The sequence below is a fragment of the Onychomys torridus genome, chromosome 4, assembly GCF_903995425.1.
Source record: "Onychomys torridus chromosome 4, mOncTor1.1, whole genome shotgun sequence".
Taxonomy (NCBI): Eukaryota; Metazoa; Chordata; class Mammalia; order Rodentia; family Cricetidae; genus Onychomys; species Onychomys torridus.
Genome location: NC_050446.1, coordinates 6,814,922 through 6,834,812, shown reverse-complemented (window position 1 = coordinate 6,834,812; position 19,891 = coordinate 6,814,922). Strand labels below are relative to the sequence as shown.

At 50.8% G+C, this 19,891-nt stretch overlaps 1 protein-coding gene across 1 annotated transcript in view; it reads left to right on the top strand.

The window, feature by feature from the left end:
- Plpp7 (phospholipid phosphatase 7 (inactive)) overlaps nt 1-10,981 on the top strand; it is a 12,026-nt gene extending 1,045 nt beyond the window's left edge. Inside the window, exon 2 of the mRNA XM_036184859.1 lies at nt 9,747-10,981. Coding sequence (XP_036040752.1) covers nt 9,747-10,111 — 365 coding nt within the window. The 3' untranslated portion in view covers nt 10,112-10,981. The remainder of the gene's footprint in view (nt 1-9,746) is intronic.
- The last annotated feature ends 8,910 nt before the right edge of the window (nt 10,982-19,891 follow it).

Below are 19,891 nucleotides of genomic sequence, written 5' to 3'. Positions count from 1 at the left end.
CACTTACAGACAGTACTGAGCACCCCCCATCCTCTTCTCCATGCTCAGTTCAGAGACCCTACAAACTGCCCAGGACTTTTCTACAGAGTCTGAAGGTTCAAGGGACCCACCTAAGGTCCCCTACTTACCCACTCTGATCCTCTTAGAGTACTAGCTTGCTTCTGTCCAAGGATGTCTTTGGAGAAAGGAGTCTGGTCATCAGTTTCCTTTGCCAAATTCTTGGCCCTCCAGGTTAGCTCTGCCATGTGCCAGTTGCCATGTGGTGCCCATGTGGAAAGCAAGCCATCCCTTCTCCATGGAGATGAGATGATGCCCAGCCCCCACCCAGCTCATTCTCCTGGTGCTTCCGGGTCCCCAGGGTGCTCCGGGAGCCTTTGCTTCCACCCTCTGAGCCAGGCCCCCACCTGGGTAAGACAGGCAAAGCTGGCTTCTCTAAGTCTAGAATGAGTTTCAGCGCAACTCCAGATGCCCCAGAAACAGACAAGCCTCTAGTGTGGTGAAGCAAGAGCCCCTGAAAACTGGGGGGCTTTGGGCATACAGAGGCCAGCAGGCACCCCTGGGTCACAGCCCCACATGGAGTGTAGTCTCGGGCATTTCAGCCTACGGGAGAAAACTGTGACAGATAGCAAAGTGGTGGGCTGGGGCTGCGGCTCAGCTGGTAGAGTACTTGTCTAGCATGCACAAAGCCATGGGCCCCATGCTCAGCACCACATCACACCTACCATGGTGGCATGTGCCCAAATCCTAACACTCAGGAGGAAGAGGCAAGAAGATCACCAGTTCAAAGCCATTCTTGGCTACATAGTTTGAGGCTAACCTGAGCTACGGGAGACTGTCTCAAAACACCAACAAGCTGGGCATGGTGGCATATCCTTTTAATATCAAAACTTGGGAGGGAGCCGGCGGTGGTGGCGCACGCCTTTAATCCCAGCACTCGGGAGGCAGAGGCGGGCGGATCTCTGTGAGTTCAAAGCCAGCCTGGGCTACCAAGTGAGTTCCAGGAAAGGCGCAAAGCTACACAGAGAAACCCTGTTTGGGGGGGAGGGGACCTCAGGAGGCAGAGGCAGGCAAATCTCTATGAATTCAAGGTCAGCCTGGTCTACAAAGTAAGTTCCAGGCTAGCCAAGGCTGTATAGTGAGACCCTGTCTCAAAAAAACAAAACCAACAAAATAGCCAGGTGGGCCTTAGCCCCACAGTCCAGATCTTACCTTCCAGGATGGACCCTGGTCACTTCCTCCATGCAGGGACAGCCATCCTCCACTGAACGGCAGACCTGTCACTTAGCTTCCAATGCCTTGGGGTTACTGTCAGTCCTGGAGCCCAGGCCTCAGTCCGGGTGGACTCTGTCTGTCTCCCCTTAGTTACTGTGAAAACTTAAGTCAGTTCTCACCTCTAGGTCTCAGTTTCTTGATCCATGCAATGGGGCAACAGGTTTGTGGTGGAGATTTGAAGGGAGCTGGTGAAGCCCCATGGCTGATGTCACTAGTTCAAGAACTGCAGGGCCTGGAGACATCTTGTCCAGCTCAGCCTCCCTCAGAGCACAGGGCACATGACCAGTGAGTGCCCAAGGAAATCTCTGGGCCCACGATGAGGTCTCATGCCTACAGCCAGGACCCTGAGGGGCAGATTGGAAGCAGTAGAAAACGGGTGCTCAGAAGGCCGTACATGTGGGCAGTTCCCTGCCTCCAGTCCTGTGCTCTCAATGAGATGCCAGAGAACCTAGCCAGAAGAATTTCAGCAGCTAAAGAAAGCTTAGAATCAACCAGTATGAACCCCAGGCCCTCTGTGGCCACAAGCAAGTGCCTTCACCTCTTGGAGCCTCAGTGTCCTTATCTGTCAAATGGGTTGTTAGGACATTTGAAGAAGTATCCTAACAGAGAGCTTGGCATGTGCTAAGGCTCGGGCGTGTCAGCTTCACTAGGTCAACCTCTGACAAGGTCCCTTCTGTGGTCCAGATGCTAGTGCAGTGACCCCATCCTTTCTTTCTCCTGCTCCTCAGCACCAGGCTGGATGGCGCTACAGGGAGCCAGGTGGAAAGTGGCTCATGCCTTGTCACCATAATCCAAATCCTTTATTTATTTATTCATTTATTTTTAGTTTTTGTTTGTTTGTTTGTTTGTTTTTGTTTTTGTTTTGCCAGAGCTGAGGACCAAACCCAGGGCCTTGCGCTTGCTAGGCAAGTGCTCTACCACTGAGCTAAATCCCCAACCCTTTTTTTAGTTTTTCAAGACAAGGTTTCTCTGTGTAGCCTTTATTGTCCTGGATCTCGTTCTGTAGACCAGGCTGGCCTTGAACTCACAGAGATCCGCCTGGCTCTGCCTCCCGAGTGCTGGGATTAAAGGTGTGCGCCAAGACCCTGCTGACATTTAAAATTTTTATCACATTTATTTATTTAATTTGTGTGTTCGAGATCATTTTAGTATGTTGTCAATGTACACTGTCATCATTATGAATTCATCACCATAGTCTGCCTGTGGTACATTTCTATCTACCCCAGCTGAAGCTCTGCCCCCGTTACACACAGCTCCTTACCACCCCACACCAGCTGTTGGTGGCAACCATCTCTTCTCTGTCTGTGAATCCAACCGCTCTAGAGGCAGAGGCTTCCTGTGCATGGATTTTCTTGGCATTTGTCTTTCTGGGACCCACTTATTTCACTCAGCATGAAGTCCTCAGGGTTTGTCTTGAGTGTGTAACAGCACTGTCTTTCTTTTAAAAACTTAAAAAAAAAAAAAAAAAAAACACTTATTTGGAGGTGAATGCATGTGTGGGGTCAGAGGATAGCCTGTGGTAGCCTATTCATTCTGTCCCATAGGTCCTGGGGATTGAGCTCAGGTCTTCGGGCTTGGTGCCTTTACCCACTAAGCAATCTCCCCAGCCCGACTTTTTCCCTTTTCATGGCTGGATGATATTACACAGTGCAAATGGACCCCATTGTGTTTGCCCTTTACCCAGTGATAAGGGTCTCCACTTTCTGGCGCTTGTGGATATTGTTGCTGTGATGTCAGGGATGTGTGGGGGTGCATCTCAAGTCCCCACTCCTGGCTCTCTTGGCTGCTCAGAAGTAGATTGTTGGTCATTTAGTAACTATGTTTAATGGTTTGGAAGAACTTATATGTTTTTCCGCCCTGACTGTACATGTCACCTTCTGGCTGTGCACAAGCATTCCAGTCTCTCCACACCCTCACCAACACTTACTGTCACTATAATTATTGTTATTTTATTTTTTTTATTATTTTACTTTGATTTGTTTTTTAGGCTAGCATACAAATGAGTTTTACTGCGACCAACACTTAGTTATTATTAATTGGGTTGTTTCTGTTCATTGTATTCATCTAAAACTTTTGAGACAGGATCTTATGTAGCCCAGGATGGCCTCAAACTCACTATGTAGCTGAAGCTGGCCTTGAGCCCTTGAGAGTTCTGATTCCAAGTGGTAGGATTACAGTTATGTGCCTCCATGACCCACCCTTGTCTGTTTGATTTTTTTGTTTTGTTTTGTTTTTTGTTTCTTTGCAAGAGGATCACACAGGATAGCCCAGGCTGGCCTCAAGCTGATCATCCTGCCCCTCCTCCCAATGCTGGGATTATAGGCGTGAGTTCAGCTCAGGTAACTAGGGGTGGGTGTGCATGTTTTGTAGGTGTGCATGTACAGCTATATGCTTGTGTGTCGAGATCAGAGTTCACTCTGGTACCTTCCTCAACTGCCCTGTATCTTATTGTTTTGAATAAGGGCCGTTGCTTTGGCTAGTCTGGCAGGCCAGTGAGCTCCCAGTCCACCTGTCTCCATCTTCTGTTGCCAGGTTACAGAGGCACGTTGCTACGTCTGGCTTTTATGGGTGTGCTGGGGCTGAACTCAGATTCTGAGGCTGTACTGAGCCATCCCTGAAGCCTCTGGAGGGAACTTTTGAAAGACAAAAATAAATAGGATTAAGCAGAAATTAGAGAGAACATCCTTGGCTGCAGGATGGTCTGAGATTGAGCAGGTGTTTGCTGGGCAGATGTCCTGGGGAAGCTTTGGGCCAAAGGCTATGGTAGCTTTGATGCCAGCTTCTGGTCCACAGAAGACAGGTCACAAAGGAAGTGGGCCTGTTCCTTAGTCCCTCCTCAAGGGTAACCTGTTTATGTTTTGGGCATCATGCCTCTGGCCCTCCCCCTGCACATACCAACATCCAGCATCTGTCCTGTTGTGCTTGACTAGTACGGCCTCCGTGCTCACAGACTTGCCCCACTGGATGGCCCGTATTTGCAATCCTGTCTCATCCCCCATGCCACTTTTTGACAAGAACAAGGACAAAGCCTCTTCAGCCTCGAGCCTCCCACTCAGCCCTCAGCCAACTCTTCAGAAGATATGTCTGTCACCTCTCCTTGCCTCTGCTCAACAGCCCTTGCTCTTGGGGACAACTTACCTCTCATGAGATTATGTGCCTTACCCCTGACTGAAGGACATTTAGGCTGATCTCAAATCTTCAGTTAGATACACTTCTGCCTCCAAAGGTGGGGCACTGCTTTGTATTATTTTAGGGGTACTATGTAATAGCCGGCCTCCTGGGGGTCCTTGACCACCCCAAGTCCCAGTGAGGGTTCTGATAGGTGATGGAAAGGAATTCACCATACAGGGCAGAGCGGGTCTGCCAGCATATTCATAGAATCAGTAGGTTCATTCTGGGACCCACTCCCAGTAGCACAAGCCACTCAGCTGAAGTGACAGTCTTCATGGAGCCGGCTTCTGGTATGGATTCCTCAGTTGAGAAAGCATGGGCTCTATTATGGTCCACTGTGAAAAGCCATTTGGGTCAGGAGAGTAGGGGACAGACCAGGACCAACCCTATAGCAACCTGGAGTGGCATAGGGGTGGAAGGGACTCACAGGAAATAGGATCGATAATAACTGTGTGTGTACACGCCTACATACATGAACTCACTCCTCGAGTCAACAGAGCAGAGAAGGCTATGCCAGAGGCCAAGCCCATCCCAGACTCCCTCTGTACCTCACTCTCCCAACCGGTCCGCTTCCTAAATGCTCCCTGGAGAGACCGTATCTTTTTAGAAGGTTGCTTTGATATTTTAAAAATATATAAATGTCATAAAATGTCATTTGAACCTTTCTAAGTGTACAGTTCATTGGCATTAAACATTACTGTGTGGCAACAGATGTCCTACCATATACCTCCAGAAGTCCCCCCTCTTACAAAATTGCAAGTCCTCCCTATGAAATCCTAGCGCTCTACTGTATTCACTCCCAACCCCACACACGCTGCTTCTCTGTCTGTGAACTCAATTGCTCCAGGTCCCTCATGTAAGGAATTCTGTGGTATGACCTATCTTGTAAAAGTAACTAGGGATGGGGGCTGGCAGGGTCTGTCCTTAAACTCAATATGTAGCCAGGAATGACCTTGAACTTCTGATCCTCCTGCCTCCATCTCCTGAGTGCTCATCACTGCTGTGCACCAGCGCACCTGTTTTAAGCAGTGCTGCAGACTGAACCCAGGCTTCATGAGTGCTAAGCAAGCATTCTACTAAACTGCATCCTGAGCCAAAAATAACCTTAAGACCATGTGTACAAAATGCACATTCCTGGGAATGAAAAGAGTGTAGAGAGACAACTGAGAAAAAAAAAAAAACCACAAAACTCCACTCCCCCGACACTTCCCCACACACACACACACACACACACACACACACACACTTAACCCCTGCTCAGAAAGAAGCCCTGATGCCAGGCAGGCCAGCCTTGCAGGCCTCTCTGCATCCAGACACAGGCTTGCATCATTTATTTGATGGCCCAACTGTAAATCCTCTCTTGTAGTTGGCCTTTTCCATTCAGCATGCCAGCCCCAAGCTCTCCCTTGGTGGCTATAAATACCCAGAGACCTTGTCATCTGCAGTGGCTGCTGGGCACACCTTGTCTAGACTCTGCCATGGTGTGCTGTATCTGTCTGGCCTTGAAGGGCACTGGGTTGATGCACGACTTTCGGGGTTCTGAGGTACACAGCAGTGGCCATCCTTAACCAGGAGTCAGATGCACACCTCAGATCTCTCTTCTCAAGGAGACAGCCCTAAAAAGCAGAAGTCTGGGACCCAGGTGGGAATGGCGGTCCTAAACCAGATGCCCTTAGATTACAGACCTATTGACGTTCACTTCCAGGTGGCTATGGAGCTCTGACTTCCACTTTCCAGCACCAGAATGGAGGTCAGAGGCAGAGGCCACCTCCAGGCTAGAAGCACCAGGAACTTTAACCCACAAACCTGTCTCTGTCATATTAGGACATATCTATGCTCCTTGCTGGCCAACAGCCCCACGCCCCCCACTTGCACCTTCCTGTCACCTTCCTAGCCCTGCAAAGGGGTGAGCTGGCTGAGGTGGCCTTCAAGTGAATAACAGTCCAAACCTAAAAGGGGCTATGTGAGGTCCTTCCAGCTACCTCTCTGCTTTATACCGGTAGACTTGGTGCTACCTTGATCTAGGGTTTTCCAACATTCTAGTTTCCTGGCCATCACAGGCCCAGAGGACTGCTGAGCTGTAGGGATAAAGCAGGCCCTCATCACCCCTAATGCCAGGAGGGAGGCCTTCGGGACAGCCAAGCTTGGGAGCAACTCAGGTACCAGCCCCTGCTTCCCCATGGGAGAGATGCTGTATATGAACACTGCTGACTCAGGATGTGAGACACAGCACAGCTTCTCTCTGGTCCTCTGCTGTGGCCCTGGGTGCTACTCATTATCACTGCCTGAGAGAGCTCTTAAAGAGGGCTCCATGTTGCTCCCCATGGTATCAGAAAGGGATGGGAGCAGGGAGAGATTAGCTTGCAAAGTTCATGTAGTCTGCAAGTGGTAACTTTGAGTCTGGTCTCTCATCATGGATCCTAAGTGTCCAGCCACTGCCCTGCTGAACCTTAGTAAATGGAGGCCCAAGGAGAAGAGTGACCTTCCCAAGCCCCAGAGCAAATCAAAGACAGGCAGCATTCACCAGCTCCTCAGCATTCACTATTCCAATCTCACGCTGAGCCTCTTCCCAACTGGGAGAGGTATTGTGCGTTAGCAAACCCAAGACAGGAGGAGTTCTCAGAGCAGAGGATGGCAATGTTTGTTTCTATTCCTGTCTCCGGAGTATGCGACCATCACAACCACACCCAGGGCTGGCCACACTGGAGGAAGGGCGGGAGGGTTGTTCTGTCCTGTGCATTGAGAGGGCAGCCCCAGCCTCTTCTGTTCTTAGTCTTCAACATCCAGACAGCTGCAGCCTACCGAGGCTCTTGTCCACACGCCCCACCTCTCTAGTAACACTGCTCTGTGCAACCATTGGTGACTGTCTGTCTCCCCCTTGGCCATTAGGAGTCTGCCAGCCTGTCTGCCTGGCCCCAGGTCTGACACACACCTGTTCATCTCAAGAGCCAACCATATCCAAGAATGTGGGTATGAGAGCCAATAGCTGCTCCAGTCTGTTTGCTGTGTCTTGTGAGACAAGGTCATTATGTAGCTCAGGTTGGCCTCAAATTCATTACCCTCCTGCCTCAACCTACAAAGTGCTGAGATAACAGGCATGCATTACTGTGCTTGGCCCATCATCAAATCCCTCTCTCTCTCTCTCTCTCCTCTCTCTCTGTCTATCTGTTTGTCTGTCTCTCTCTCATGCTGGCTGGGGTTGGAAATCAGGTACCTGTACATTATTAACCCATTCTCTACCACTGAATTGCACCCCAGCTCTGTCCTTGCCCATTGCCATGAAAGTGTTGGCTGAGTCAGCCATTACATACCCAGAGAGGTTTTGGAGACAGGGTCCTGGCCAGGCATTCTCCAGTAATGGTCACCACTTACCTACCCTCTGATGGGCCAGGCTTTTGAGACAGGACCAAATGCCACCTAGATGCTGGGACTTTCTACTTTGGCACAGAGTGCTATATGTCCTGGGGCTTCCTAAATCCCTTGCTAGTCACCCTTACAGGCACATACTGTCCCCCCTCAGAGAAATAGTATCTGTGATCTACACCTCACAGGTGGGAATAGCTCGGTCATACCCTGAGTCATGCAGGCATGGTGGCCATGCCACGCTGCTGGTCTGTCTGCAGCTGTCTGTTACTAAAGAAGGACTTGTAGGTGCTGGGACCTCACTGGCATCTCACGAGGAGTTGGGAGGAAGACTCCCTGAGACTCTGCTCCTGACTTGGCTATGTAGCTAGGCCTTCTTATACCAGCCCTGGCTCAGAGCAGAAAGATGTGAGCTCTAGACCTTCATTTTGGCTGGGAAGGGTTTGTCTGTGCCCCACACCAGCAGTCAGGGAGCCCAGGGAGCCACTGTGACTAGCCAGCATACCTAGGCCCTGGCATACTGCCATCACCTGATGGCCCAAAGAGGCAGAGCAACCCAGCACACCCACACAGTGGGGTGGCAGACACAGAGTGGAGCCTAAGGCTTCCCCTAAACTTCTAAAATGGGGAAAGAGCCCAGCCTACAAGCCAAGTTTCCATTCAGTAATTCAACTAACATTTGGAGACTGCTGCTCTGTGTGGGGTCAAGTGACACACCTATGGGCAAGACAGGCTCAGCCTCACCTTCATGAGGTGAGGTTCCGGAGTGGCCACTACAGAAGACCTGAAAGAGAACATAGCCCGGGTCTACCCAGTCTGTGAGTCAAGAGTGAGCCCAGAGGCCCAAAGGGACAATGAAGACGAAGTCAGCGGGTTGGGAAAGAGCAGAACATTCCAGAAAGGAGAAACAAACGGGAATATTCCATACCCAAGGCTTTGTTGTCTTGTGTGAGGTGGGGTGATATGTGCAGCCTGGCAGCTGTAGAGGGCAGTTTAGGTGTGCCTCGAAATACTGCACAGAAGAGCCAGGTATGTGGCACATGCCTGTAAGCCCAGCACTTGGCGGGATCTCTGCAAGTTCAGGGATAGCCTTGCCTACTGGGCACACAGCACTGTGACTGTACAAATGCCATGACTATTCTGACGATGCTGAAAATGTGTTATGTGAGTTACAGTGCAGCTTTGTAAAAACCGCCGTGCCCTGGTCTGGGAGAGCCTCACTAACATACTTGGAGAGGAATTCTGTGGCCTAGGCCCTCATCTCAGCCCTGGAACCCTGCAGCTACCTGTAGCTGCTCAGGACGCCCTTCACTCACTAGTAGTGAGGGTGGAGAACAGATAAGAGATAGGACAAGGAGGGACTGCAGGGACGGCTCAGTAGGTCCTCATGGCACTAGCACGGGGACCCAAGTTCAGATCCCCAGCACCCACATCCAAAGCCAGCATGCCCACGTACACATGCCTCTAGCTCAGCACTGCATAGGGCAGAAACAGGGAGATTAAGGTTTGCTGGCTGTCAGCCCAATTGCAGGCTCAGTGAGAGACCCTACCTCAAAAACCAAGGTGGAGAGCAACCGAAGAACATAGTCACTGTTAACTACACACACACACACACACACACACACACACACACACACACACACACACACACGGTGGGGAGGAAGAAAAAGAATGTCAAATCTCCAGATGGTGATAAAAAGGAAGCAAGATGGGGAAACTGTGGTTGGAGCTTCTACAAACAGGGGCCAGGGGTGGCATCTCTGCTGAAGGACGTGGATACCCCAGAGAAGGGAAGTCCGGGTAACAAGAATGGCTAGTGCAAAAGCCCTGGGGTGAGAATGTGCCCTGGGGTCACTGAGGTCAAGACAAATGAATGGAGGAGGGCTGGGGACTGGAGCTTGGCCAGCAGTGGCTGACACCCAGGCTCTGTGTCCCCACAGCCCTGCTCTTGGACATCATGACAGTGGCAGGAGTGCAGAAGCTCATCAAGCGTCGCGGCCCCTATGAGACGAGCCCTGGACTCTTGGACTACCTCACTATGGACATCTACGCCTTCCCTGCTGGCCACGCCAGCCGTGCCGCCATGGTGTCCAAGTTCTTCCTAAGTCACCTGGTGCTAGCGGTGCCCTTGCGCGTGCTGCTGGTGCTCTGGGCCTTTTGTGTGGGCCTGTCACGGGTGATGATTGGACGCCACCACATCACAGACGTCATCTCAGGCTTCATCATTGGCTACTTCCAGTTCCGACTGGTGGAGCTTGTGTGGATGTCCTCCAACACCTGCCAGATGCTCATCTCTGCCTGGTGAGCCAGCACCCACTGCCCATCCGGGCTCTAGGCAGAGCTGGTCCCAGAGAGGTGGCTAGAAGCAGGTCAGTGGGGAAGGACTGACTCCACTTCCCCATTCTGGTTGGAGGCTGACTTGTTAGTACTGTGGGGCTTCCTGTCCTTTTCACTTGGACAACTCACATGGGCTGTCGTGCTTAGCCTCTATTCTTAGTCTGAAGACAATAGATGAGAAGAAGTTGGCCATAGGAGGGGCAGAGTCTTGTCCCTTCATCACCATGACAGCAGCTGTACTGTGCTATGACACCACAGCACAAAGCTCAGTGAAATATTCCCCCCTCTCACCCAACATAGGTGCCAGTCCATCAGCCATCTCTGACAGCTTAGGGTGCCTGGGGGTCCAGCCTGCAAGATACTTCTGGGGGAAAGGCTCCTGTGGTCCAGTGCATTTCGGGAAGTACTGCATGCTGCCCTACAGTAGATGTTCACAAGGGCATAGATTATTTGTAAAGGCACTGGTGTGTCCTATAGAAAAACCAGCTGTTCAGGTTGTGTTTAACTCAGCATTTCCTAAATTTATTTGACCATAGGAGTCATTTCTCCAGGAATAGCTATTAAACCACGAAGAACCTAGTAAGTTTGGGAAGCTACTGTCCAGGAGCCAAAGGGCCTGCGCCATGAGCTAGCTTCTCGCAGCACCCAGCCCTGAAGCCTAGGGAGAGCAGGTGCCTGTGCCAAGACCTACAGAAGACTCCTGCCATGGTCTCTGGGCAGTGGTGCAGCTTTGGCCCCCAGGGGCCGGACTCTGTGTGACCTAATAGGTCGTTTCCAAGTCAGCCACTTATGGATGCGCATTTCATGTGATAATACAGTGATATGCAAAGGGCCATTGTCCTGTGTGGTTTTGGGTTTTTTTTTTTGTTTGTTTGTTTTTTGTTTTTTTAGTTTTTCTAGACAGGGTTTCTCTGTGTAGCTTGGCGCCTGTCCTGGATCTTGCTCTGCAGACCAGGCTGGCCTCGAACTCACAGAGATCCACCTGCCTCTGTCTCCCGAGTGCTGGGATTAAAGGTGTGTGACACCATGGCCCAGCTTGTCCTGTGTGGTTTTTAATGTGTGGGATACAGTGGCATTCCCTAGTGGGAATAGCAGTTTTCTCATCCCAGATAGTGCCTGTGCCACTGGTCAGGGGACCAAGAGGGCAAAGGTCCCAAATAAGGGCAGCCTGAGCTGCTCCTGGACTAGTCCAGGAGCAGTGTCTCCTGCAGGCCACCTCTGGGGCTTGGTCACAGGCACTGCCCCTTTGCCTGAGGCAGGATTGGGGCCTTCTTTAGTGGTGCAGAAGTCTGATGTCCCCTTCCTCCAGCCTCCAGCCCTCCCAGGGTTCCTCCCTAAGTCCCAAAGGCTAGATTCCTGCCCCCTGGAAATGGACTGGTGACCTACCAGCTACTCTGAGGGAGGGTGAGGTGTCAGTCAGAGCAGTTTCAGAAGCTCCCAGAAGTCGAAATTTACACCCAGATGGAGGGACAAATGTAAGGCAAGGTACACAGGATGGAGACCAGGCCTGGCCTTCCACAGGCCAGCTCAGGGGTGAGCTGGAGGCCACATTCCTGGAGCCAGTACTCATCCTGCTCATACACCTCTAAAGTGGGCAAGTGATGCCCACTTAACAGCAGACAAGAACAGCAGCTTGCCCAAAATGGCTAGTGAGGTACACGGGTGGGAGCCAACTGCCTCTGCATGTGGAGATGGCTGCCCAGCCTTGATTCCCCTTGGCATCAGCCACACCTCTCTATGCCTCTGCCATCTCCCATGATCCTCTTCTCAGGCCTATGTCTGTTTTTGTCATCTTAGAACAAACCATGTTGTCTCAGCTCCTCCTCCAATGTGGCCTCACCTAATTTTTTTTTTTTTTTTTTTTTTTTTTGAGACAGGGTCTCACTGTACAACCCTGGCTGTCCTGGAACTCAATATGTATACCAGAAAGGCCTTGAACTCATAGAGATCTGCCTGCCTCTGCCTCCCATGTGCTAGGTTGAAAGGTGTATGCCACCACTAGCCCTAAATACTTTTTCTTTTCTTTTCTTTGAGACCAGGTAGCCCAGGCTGAGTTTCAGGTCAGCCTGTAGCAGACAGTGACTTTGAATTTCTGATACTCCTCCTCTGCCTCCCAAGTTCTGGGATTAAAGGCATGAGCCATCACACCCAACTCATCCAGTGCTGGGGATGGAACCAGGGCTTTATGCATGCTAGGCAAGCTCTCTGCTCACAGGCCCACATCCCAGCTCTCTAAAAATACATATTTGGGGGATGGGGTGACTTAGTAGTTAACAGTACTTGCTATGCTGCCAGAGAACCCCACTGATTTGATTCCCAGTACCCCACATGGTGGCTCACAACCATCTGTAATTTCCAGGAGATCCAGCACCCTCTTCTGGCCTCTGCAGGCGCCTGGGACACACAGGGTACAGAGACATAAATGCAGGCAAACACTAGTACACATAAAATAATAAATAAAAATAAAACACGCATGTTCTCTCTCTCTCTCTCTCTCTCTCTCTCTCTCTCTCTCTCTCACACACACACATACACACACACACACACACACACACACACACACACACACACACACACAATCTTATTTCCAAAATGGCTTATAAACCATAGGTACAAGAGTCTATGGTACCAAATGGCACTGGTGAGGATACAGCCTGCTCCATCTAAGAAGCAGCTAGGGCAGAGGGAATGGAGTCTGCCAGCATGCCCTCCAGCCAGGACAGTACCTTCCATGTGCTGTCAGTATGCCTGTGGCTTAAGGCCTCACCTGCCCTCCCAAGGTCACCACCTGCCCATCTCCGTGTGGAGCCTCCATGTCTCCAGCTGCACTGGAGTACAGAAGGTCATGAAGACACTCAGAAGAGGCAGGTACCAGCAGTACCATCATGGTGAAAAACCCTCATTCAACACTGAATCCTGGCTGACTTCAGCATCTTTAAAATACCTTCTGCACATTCCCACGGGTGCTGGACGTGCCTGGCAGGGTGCTGAGCAGAAGGGGTGAGGGCGTCTTCCTCCATCCTCACCCCCACCCTCCAGAATCAGCATCCACAGCAAAGCCTGATCCAAGAATGGGCGGGGCATGGGCTTCTGCCTACCTACAGCTCCTGGAAGGACATGGCCCTGGGAAGCTGCCTCTAAAGGGCTGTGGAGGTATGTCAGAGTCTTTAAAAGCTTGAAGATGTCAGGAGGGCGAATGGGTACCAAAGTGCCTGATGGGAAGGAAGAAGTCTGGAGAGGCAGATGGGAATGTTGTCAGCCACTGCCTAGAGCAACATCCTGTGTGCTAGCAGCAGCAGCTGGTGCTGGCATTCCCACCTGAGCCTTGGTGTCCTCATCTGATGGAGAGGGATGGCATTTGTCCCTTTGGGTTGTTGAGTAGTTCAGGGGTGCCCTCCACATGGGAGCTTGGCACAGTCTGGGTTCAGTGTCCATCACAGAGGCTAATCTGGCTGCTTCTGGACTTGGTTCCTCTTACACTCTCCTGTCTCTGGAAGTGGCTAGCCCAGTGGCTGGCACACAGGACAGATTCTCAGGGGAGACAGAAGAGGGGGACAAAGAAGAAATTGCTATCCCTTCTGGAACTGCTCATCTGCTGTGCTCCTGGAGAGCCTGGGTGAGGAAGGCAAGGAGCAGGTGTTGATTACAACTGTAGGCCCTTAGTCAGGGACAGAGACAGAAAGTATGTGTGCACTCGGAGTGGTGAACACACCCAAGAAGGAGGAGGAGTCTCCTGCCTTCTGATTTTGCAGAGTTAGACATCAAACCTAAGGCTTCCCAGCTAGACAAGCTCTCTACTACCGTGTTACATCCATTTTTACTTATTTTAAGACAAGGTCTGGTGAGTTGCCCAAGGTGGCCTGGAAGTCTCCCTGTAGCCCAGCTTGTTCTTGTCCTTGCAATCCTCCAGCCTCAGTCTCCCAAGTGCTGAAATGTGTCACTACATCTGGCTTTAGAAGTGGAAATCCCACTGCAGAACAGTTCTCTGAGATCATGCTTGACCTGACCTTCTGGATTCCATCCTGGCTGGACACTAAGTATGCTGGTAACAAGGTCGGACAGTCTTGCCATAGCTCTCAGAAGGCTCCATAAACATGACACCTCCTCTACCCTTCTTCACTCCCACCCATCCACCCCCCACCATGGTCCCATAGACCCATGAGTGTCTCTGCACACAAAGCCTGGGGTTGGCCCTAACTTGGGCTATACCCTCCTGCCTCCTGCTATCTTCATTCCCATCCCACCCAGCATCACCTGTCTGATACCCCCACTGCCAGGCTGCAATGACTACATCACAGAATGTAAAATAGGAGCCCAGAGTCCATCAACACGAAATTTGAGGCAGGCATGGGACTTTCACATGTCATTTGGCTCCTGAGCAGATCTGTGAGGGTCTGATGAACCCTGATAACAGGTAGGAAATAGGACTGGGCTGAGGCTTGGTGGGGAGAGAGCTTGCCTAGCACACACAGAGCCTGGGTTCCATCCACAGCACTGCAGAAGCTGCACATGGTGGCCACAATCCCAGCACTGGGGAGATGGAGGCAGGAACACTGGAATGCTCAGGTATGACAGACCCTAAGGACGCTGATCCTTCTGGGCCTCACCAGGTCACTATTACAGACCTAACAGCTTGGGCCCAATCCCAAGAGTAACAGCAATCCCACCATGGGAAACATGGCCCTGGATATATGCCCAGGATCCAGGCAGATGTCGGGCCTTTGTGTTCTGGTTCTAGGGCATGGTGCTGTCCACTCAAAATCATGACTCCCAATGCCCACCATATCTTAATCCCAGAACCTGTAACTACATCATGTCATATGGAACTATAGAACGAGAATCTATGTCCCCCACAATTTCATGTGTTGGAATCCCTACCCCAGTGGGGCAACATTAGGAGATCTCAGGAAAGTCATGCTGTCAAGAGAGCAGAACCCCTATAAACAGACCCCAGAGATGAAGGCCGCCATCTGCAACCCAGCCCAGGACCCTCCCTCACCAGCCCCTGACCGCTGAACTTAGCTTGCAAACGTGAGGAGGAGGATGTTTCTACTGTCTATAAGCTCCTCCACCTGGGGTGTTCTGCTACAGAAAGGCAAGGAGGATGCAGTCAGCAGATGGAACAAGGCTGCCGAGCAGCTGACTAACGGGAGACATTTCTGGAAGCCCAAGATCACAAGGCTCCTTAAAGCGGAAGAGGACACACAGGAGAGGCTGGAGTGCCCAGATATGAGAAAGGTGGCCAACTTGATGGCTTGAGGTACAAGAGGAGTCATAAACCGCAGACTGTGAAGACGTCCTGGAGCTGGGAAGGAGGGTGGCTGACAGCTTCCATCTAGCCCAGGAAGACTGGGGTGAACTTCTGTCCCACAGAGTGGCAGGGCAGATGTGTGTGACTTTAAGCCACTAAGCTTGTGGCAATCTGTTATGTGGCCACAGGAAACAGATGGGGACACCTTAGGGCTCCTTCCTCCCCAGCTGCTGAAGAGGTCACCAGCTTCCATGTCATTTTCCCTAAATAACCAACAACCAGGAAACCAGGAAATCTCTAGAATCATGCAGTCCGGGGCCCCATTTCACAGACAGGGAAAGTGAGGTCCAGAGCTGTTGAGGTTACCTAATACCACCAGATGCTCCAGAGTCCGTCCCTCCCTGCCACCCTCCTGGCTCCATGACTCTGGGTCATGAGATAACAAAAGGGCTGAGCTGCAGAGATGTGGACTCACTCCCTGCGTTCATACTGGGGCCAGGACTTAAGATGTCACCCCTGAGCTCTGGGCTCTGAGATACCATCTAATCTTCAGTCAAGTTTGAATTTGTCAATGTGAAGAACATAGAGCTGGAGGCCCCTGGGCACACACAGCTAGCATGACATGGTGGTAGTGCAGCTGGGAGAAAATCCCTCAAGAGTGAGGAGTCGGGTCTAAGGGTTGACTGGCATGCTGGAGTCCTGATCTGAGGGCCTCAGAATGTGACTGTGTTTTGAAAGAGATGACAGTGATCCTTATCCAAACTGATGAAGTATACTTAGAGGGAGTTAAAACAGACATCTGCACACTTCAGTGATGACAGGACACACCTGTCGCCCCAACCCTCAGGAGGATCAGGAAGTTCCAAACCAGCCTGGGCTATACAGCAAGACCTTGTCTCAAAAAACCAAAAGCTGACACCTTTAATTCCAGCACTCAGGAGGAAGGGGCAGGTGGATCTCTGTGAGTCCAGCCAGGGCTGTTACACAGAGAAACTCTGTCTCAAACAACACAGAAAAGCAGAACTAGAGAGACAGCTCAAGAAATAAGGAGTTTGCCAAGCAAGACTGAGGACCTGCCTTCCAGCCCCAGAACTCGTAAAAATAATACCCAGGCGTGGCGAGTGCTTATACATCCCAGAGTGCTGAGGGAGCAGACACAAGCTATCCCATCCCTTGTCTAGTCTAATTGGGAAGCCTCAGGTACCACAGAGAGACTCTGACTTTAATGAAAAGAAAAAAAGTGAACAGCCCTGAAGAACGACACCCCCACACACACAAATATACACACCCACATGCACACATACCTGCCACACACACAGATCCCTCTCATACACACATATACACACACACACACCAAAAAAAAAAAAGACAGAGACACACGAGAGCCACTATGTGAAGACAGAGGATGAAGGTGGCCCCCTTCGAGACAAAGACTGAATGAAGTCTCAGGAGGACCCAAGACTGACACAAATTCTGTGGGAAGTGGGAATGGAGGATTCAGAAGGGGCAAGGGAGGGGAGCAGCTGGAACCACCCCTCAACCTCGGGATCCACTGCCATCTGGCTCAGCAAGGACCAAACATCTGGTCAGTGTTTGGACAAAGGCATTTATGTAACCGGTGTGTGCTGGTGGTCCTCACTAGCCTGAACCACAGACATCACTGGTTCTCCTCCATCTGACTCTTCCATGCTTGGGAGAAAGAGATCCCAGTCAGGACCCAGTGTGGGGCTGAGCTTACACCATGTTAGGTAACTAACAGAGGTAAGAGTTCAGCGGGTCCTATTACCCTCATGCCCCCCCCCAACTCCTGCACACACCCAAACACACGGGGCATGGCTGAGGGCCTTATGTTTCTCTATGTAAACTCACACACAGGGGTTCCAGTCTGCATATTCTACACAGTGTCTAGCTCTGCTATGTCTAGCTCTTCTGTGTTTGAGCACATATGCATATAGATGTGAATGTGAGCATGCATGCTCATACTTAAAGAGAAATACACATACACATGCACATCACACAAACACACACTGGAAAACCCTTAAGCCTTAAGGGGTCCTGTGCACATGTACCCCTGTACACATGTGTCTTTAAAGCCATACACATTTACACTGTTGTACTAGTGTGTACATTCACACTTGCACATGTTCTTGCACAGGTTTACATGCATTCTTAACTGCTTGCCAGAGTTAGCAATAAAAACCCAGCCTGCAAAGTGGGGAGCATACACTAAAGTTTAATTTCAACTCAGTATCCTGCTTTGATTTGAGACAGGGTTTCACGTAGCCCAGGCTGGCCTCTAGCTTCCTGTGTAGCCAAAAGTGACTGAATTTCTGATCCTCCTACCTCTAGTTCTGGAGTGCTGGGATACAGGTGTGTGTCTCCACAGCTGGTTTATGCTGTGCTAGGAATTGAACCCAGGGCCTCATGCATGCCAAGTGAACACTCTACTAGTTGAGCTATATCCTAAAGCCAAGTGCCCTGTCCTTTATCTGACAATGCTCACATATACATATCACACACATGGCGAGTCCTAAAGCCACCAGGGTCACCAGGTCCAGCTGTTTTGCCAGAATTTCAAAGTCTGGTCATTGGCTCACAGCTGCTCCCCGGCCCACAAAACCCCAGGCATTCCCTCCCTCCTATACCCCCCCCAAGACAGGGTTTCCCTGTGTAGCCCTGGCTGTGCTGGAACCCATTCTGTAGGCTAGGCTGGCCTCGAACCCAGAGATCCACCTGCCTCTGCCTCCCAAATGCTGGGATTAAAGGCGTGTGCCACCACTGCCTGACCAGTTCTGGTTTTTTGTTTTTTGTTTGTTTTTGTTTTTTTGAGACAGGGTTTCTCTGTGTAGTTTTGGTGCCTTTCCTGAATCTCGCTCTGTAGACCAGGCTGGCCTCGAACTCACAAAGATCCGCCTGCCTCTGCCTCCCAAATGCTGGGATTAAAGGCATGCGCCGCCACCGCCCAGCCCAGTTCTGGCTTTTAATAATCTGGCCCCAAAGCTGGCAAGATGTTTCAGTGGGTAAAAGCACTTGTCACCAAGCCTGATAACCTGAGTTAGATCCCCAGGCCTCCCTCACATGCTTGAAGAACAGAACCAGCTTCTGCAAATTGTCCTCTGACTCCCACATGCATGCTATGGTATGTTTGAAAATACCTGTACACTAACTAAATAAATAGACAAGTAAATAAATGTAATTTTTGTAATCTTTAACCAAAAGGAAAGAAAGATGGGCATGGTGGTGAATGCCTTTAATCCCAGCACTAGAGAAGCAGAAGCAGAAAGATCTCTGAGTTTAAGACTAGCCTGGTCTACATACATGCATAGTGAGTTCTAGGCTAGCCAGAGCTGCATGGTGAGACAGTCTCAGAGAGAGAGAGAAGAGAAAGAGAGAGAGAGAGAGAGAGAGAGAGAGAGAGAGAGAGAGAGAGAATGCTGTAGTGGGTAGCCATCCCAGCATTGGCCTGGAAGTTCCAACCCCCATTGAGGCTTCGGTAACGTTCACGCCTACAAGGTGGGGCTGAGAGAGGCCGCTGAAGACCCAGGATCCAAATGAGAAGGATCTCTTGGTGCCTGGACCCTGGACGCTGGAGGTAGACCAAGCAGAGTTCTCCAGAGAACACCGCCGGACTGCGCCATACCTTTGCCAGACCCCACAATCTACCTATCCCTTCATTTGTAAGTTACACCACTAAATAAACCTCCCTTTTAACTACGTGGAGTCGCCTTCATAATCTCACCAATAGAATGGAGAGAAAGAAACCTGGCCCCAGGATGAGGCTTGCTGGTGGGAAGGGAATGGTCTTCCAGGAGAAGCGCTGTGGAGCCCAGAGAACATCCCTCCCACCAGCAGCCCAGCTGTGCAGTCTGGCAGAGACCCAGCTCCCCTCCCCCAAGTCCTACCCAGGAACCAGGCCTGGAAGAGGGAAGTCAATCTGGGACTCATGGGAGAAGCATCCGGAGTCTTAAGTCACCTCAGCCTCTGCTCCTTCAGGCTTTGCTTCTGCTATGGAATCTCTGCCCCACAGCACTGACCTCTTCCACCCAGGAGGGGAGGCGGAGGCATGATTGTGAGCAGGGGCCTGGGGCACCTCAAGCTTTGAGTCAGGGAGTTCTGGTGGGGAGGGCTCTGGCTGCCCCTCCAGAATGACCTGGGTCATCATCTCCTCTCCCTCTCCTAGAAGAAAAGAATTCTATTAGCTCTGCGTCCTGGGCCAGCTGATGTGCAGTGAGTCTCTTGAGAGCCTCGGCAGGGACAGGGAGATTTTCCTTAAGAAATGATGTGATCATTGGATTATTAGCATGTGTTTTGGTTCTGCACAAATTCCTTTTTCACTATAAAAAAACAGAATCTACTCAGGAACACCAAAGGCAAAAAATATTTTGGTCAGTCTTTCCAATGTTTTTTTTTTTCCTCTGATTTTGTAAAAGTGTAGGCCAGTTTTTGAACAACACAAAAACTGTGGAGTTTTGTGATCTAGTTTTCCTTCCTAGTAAT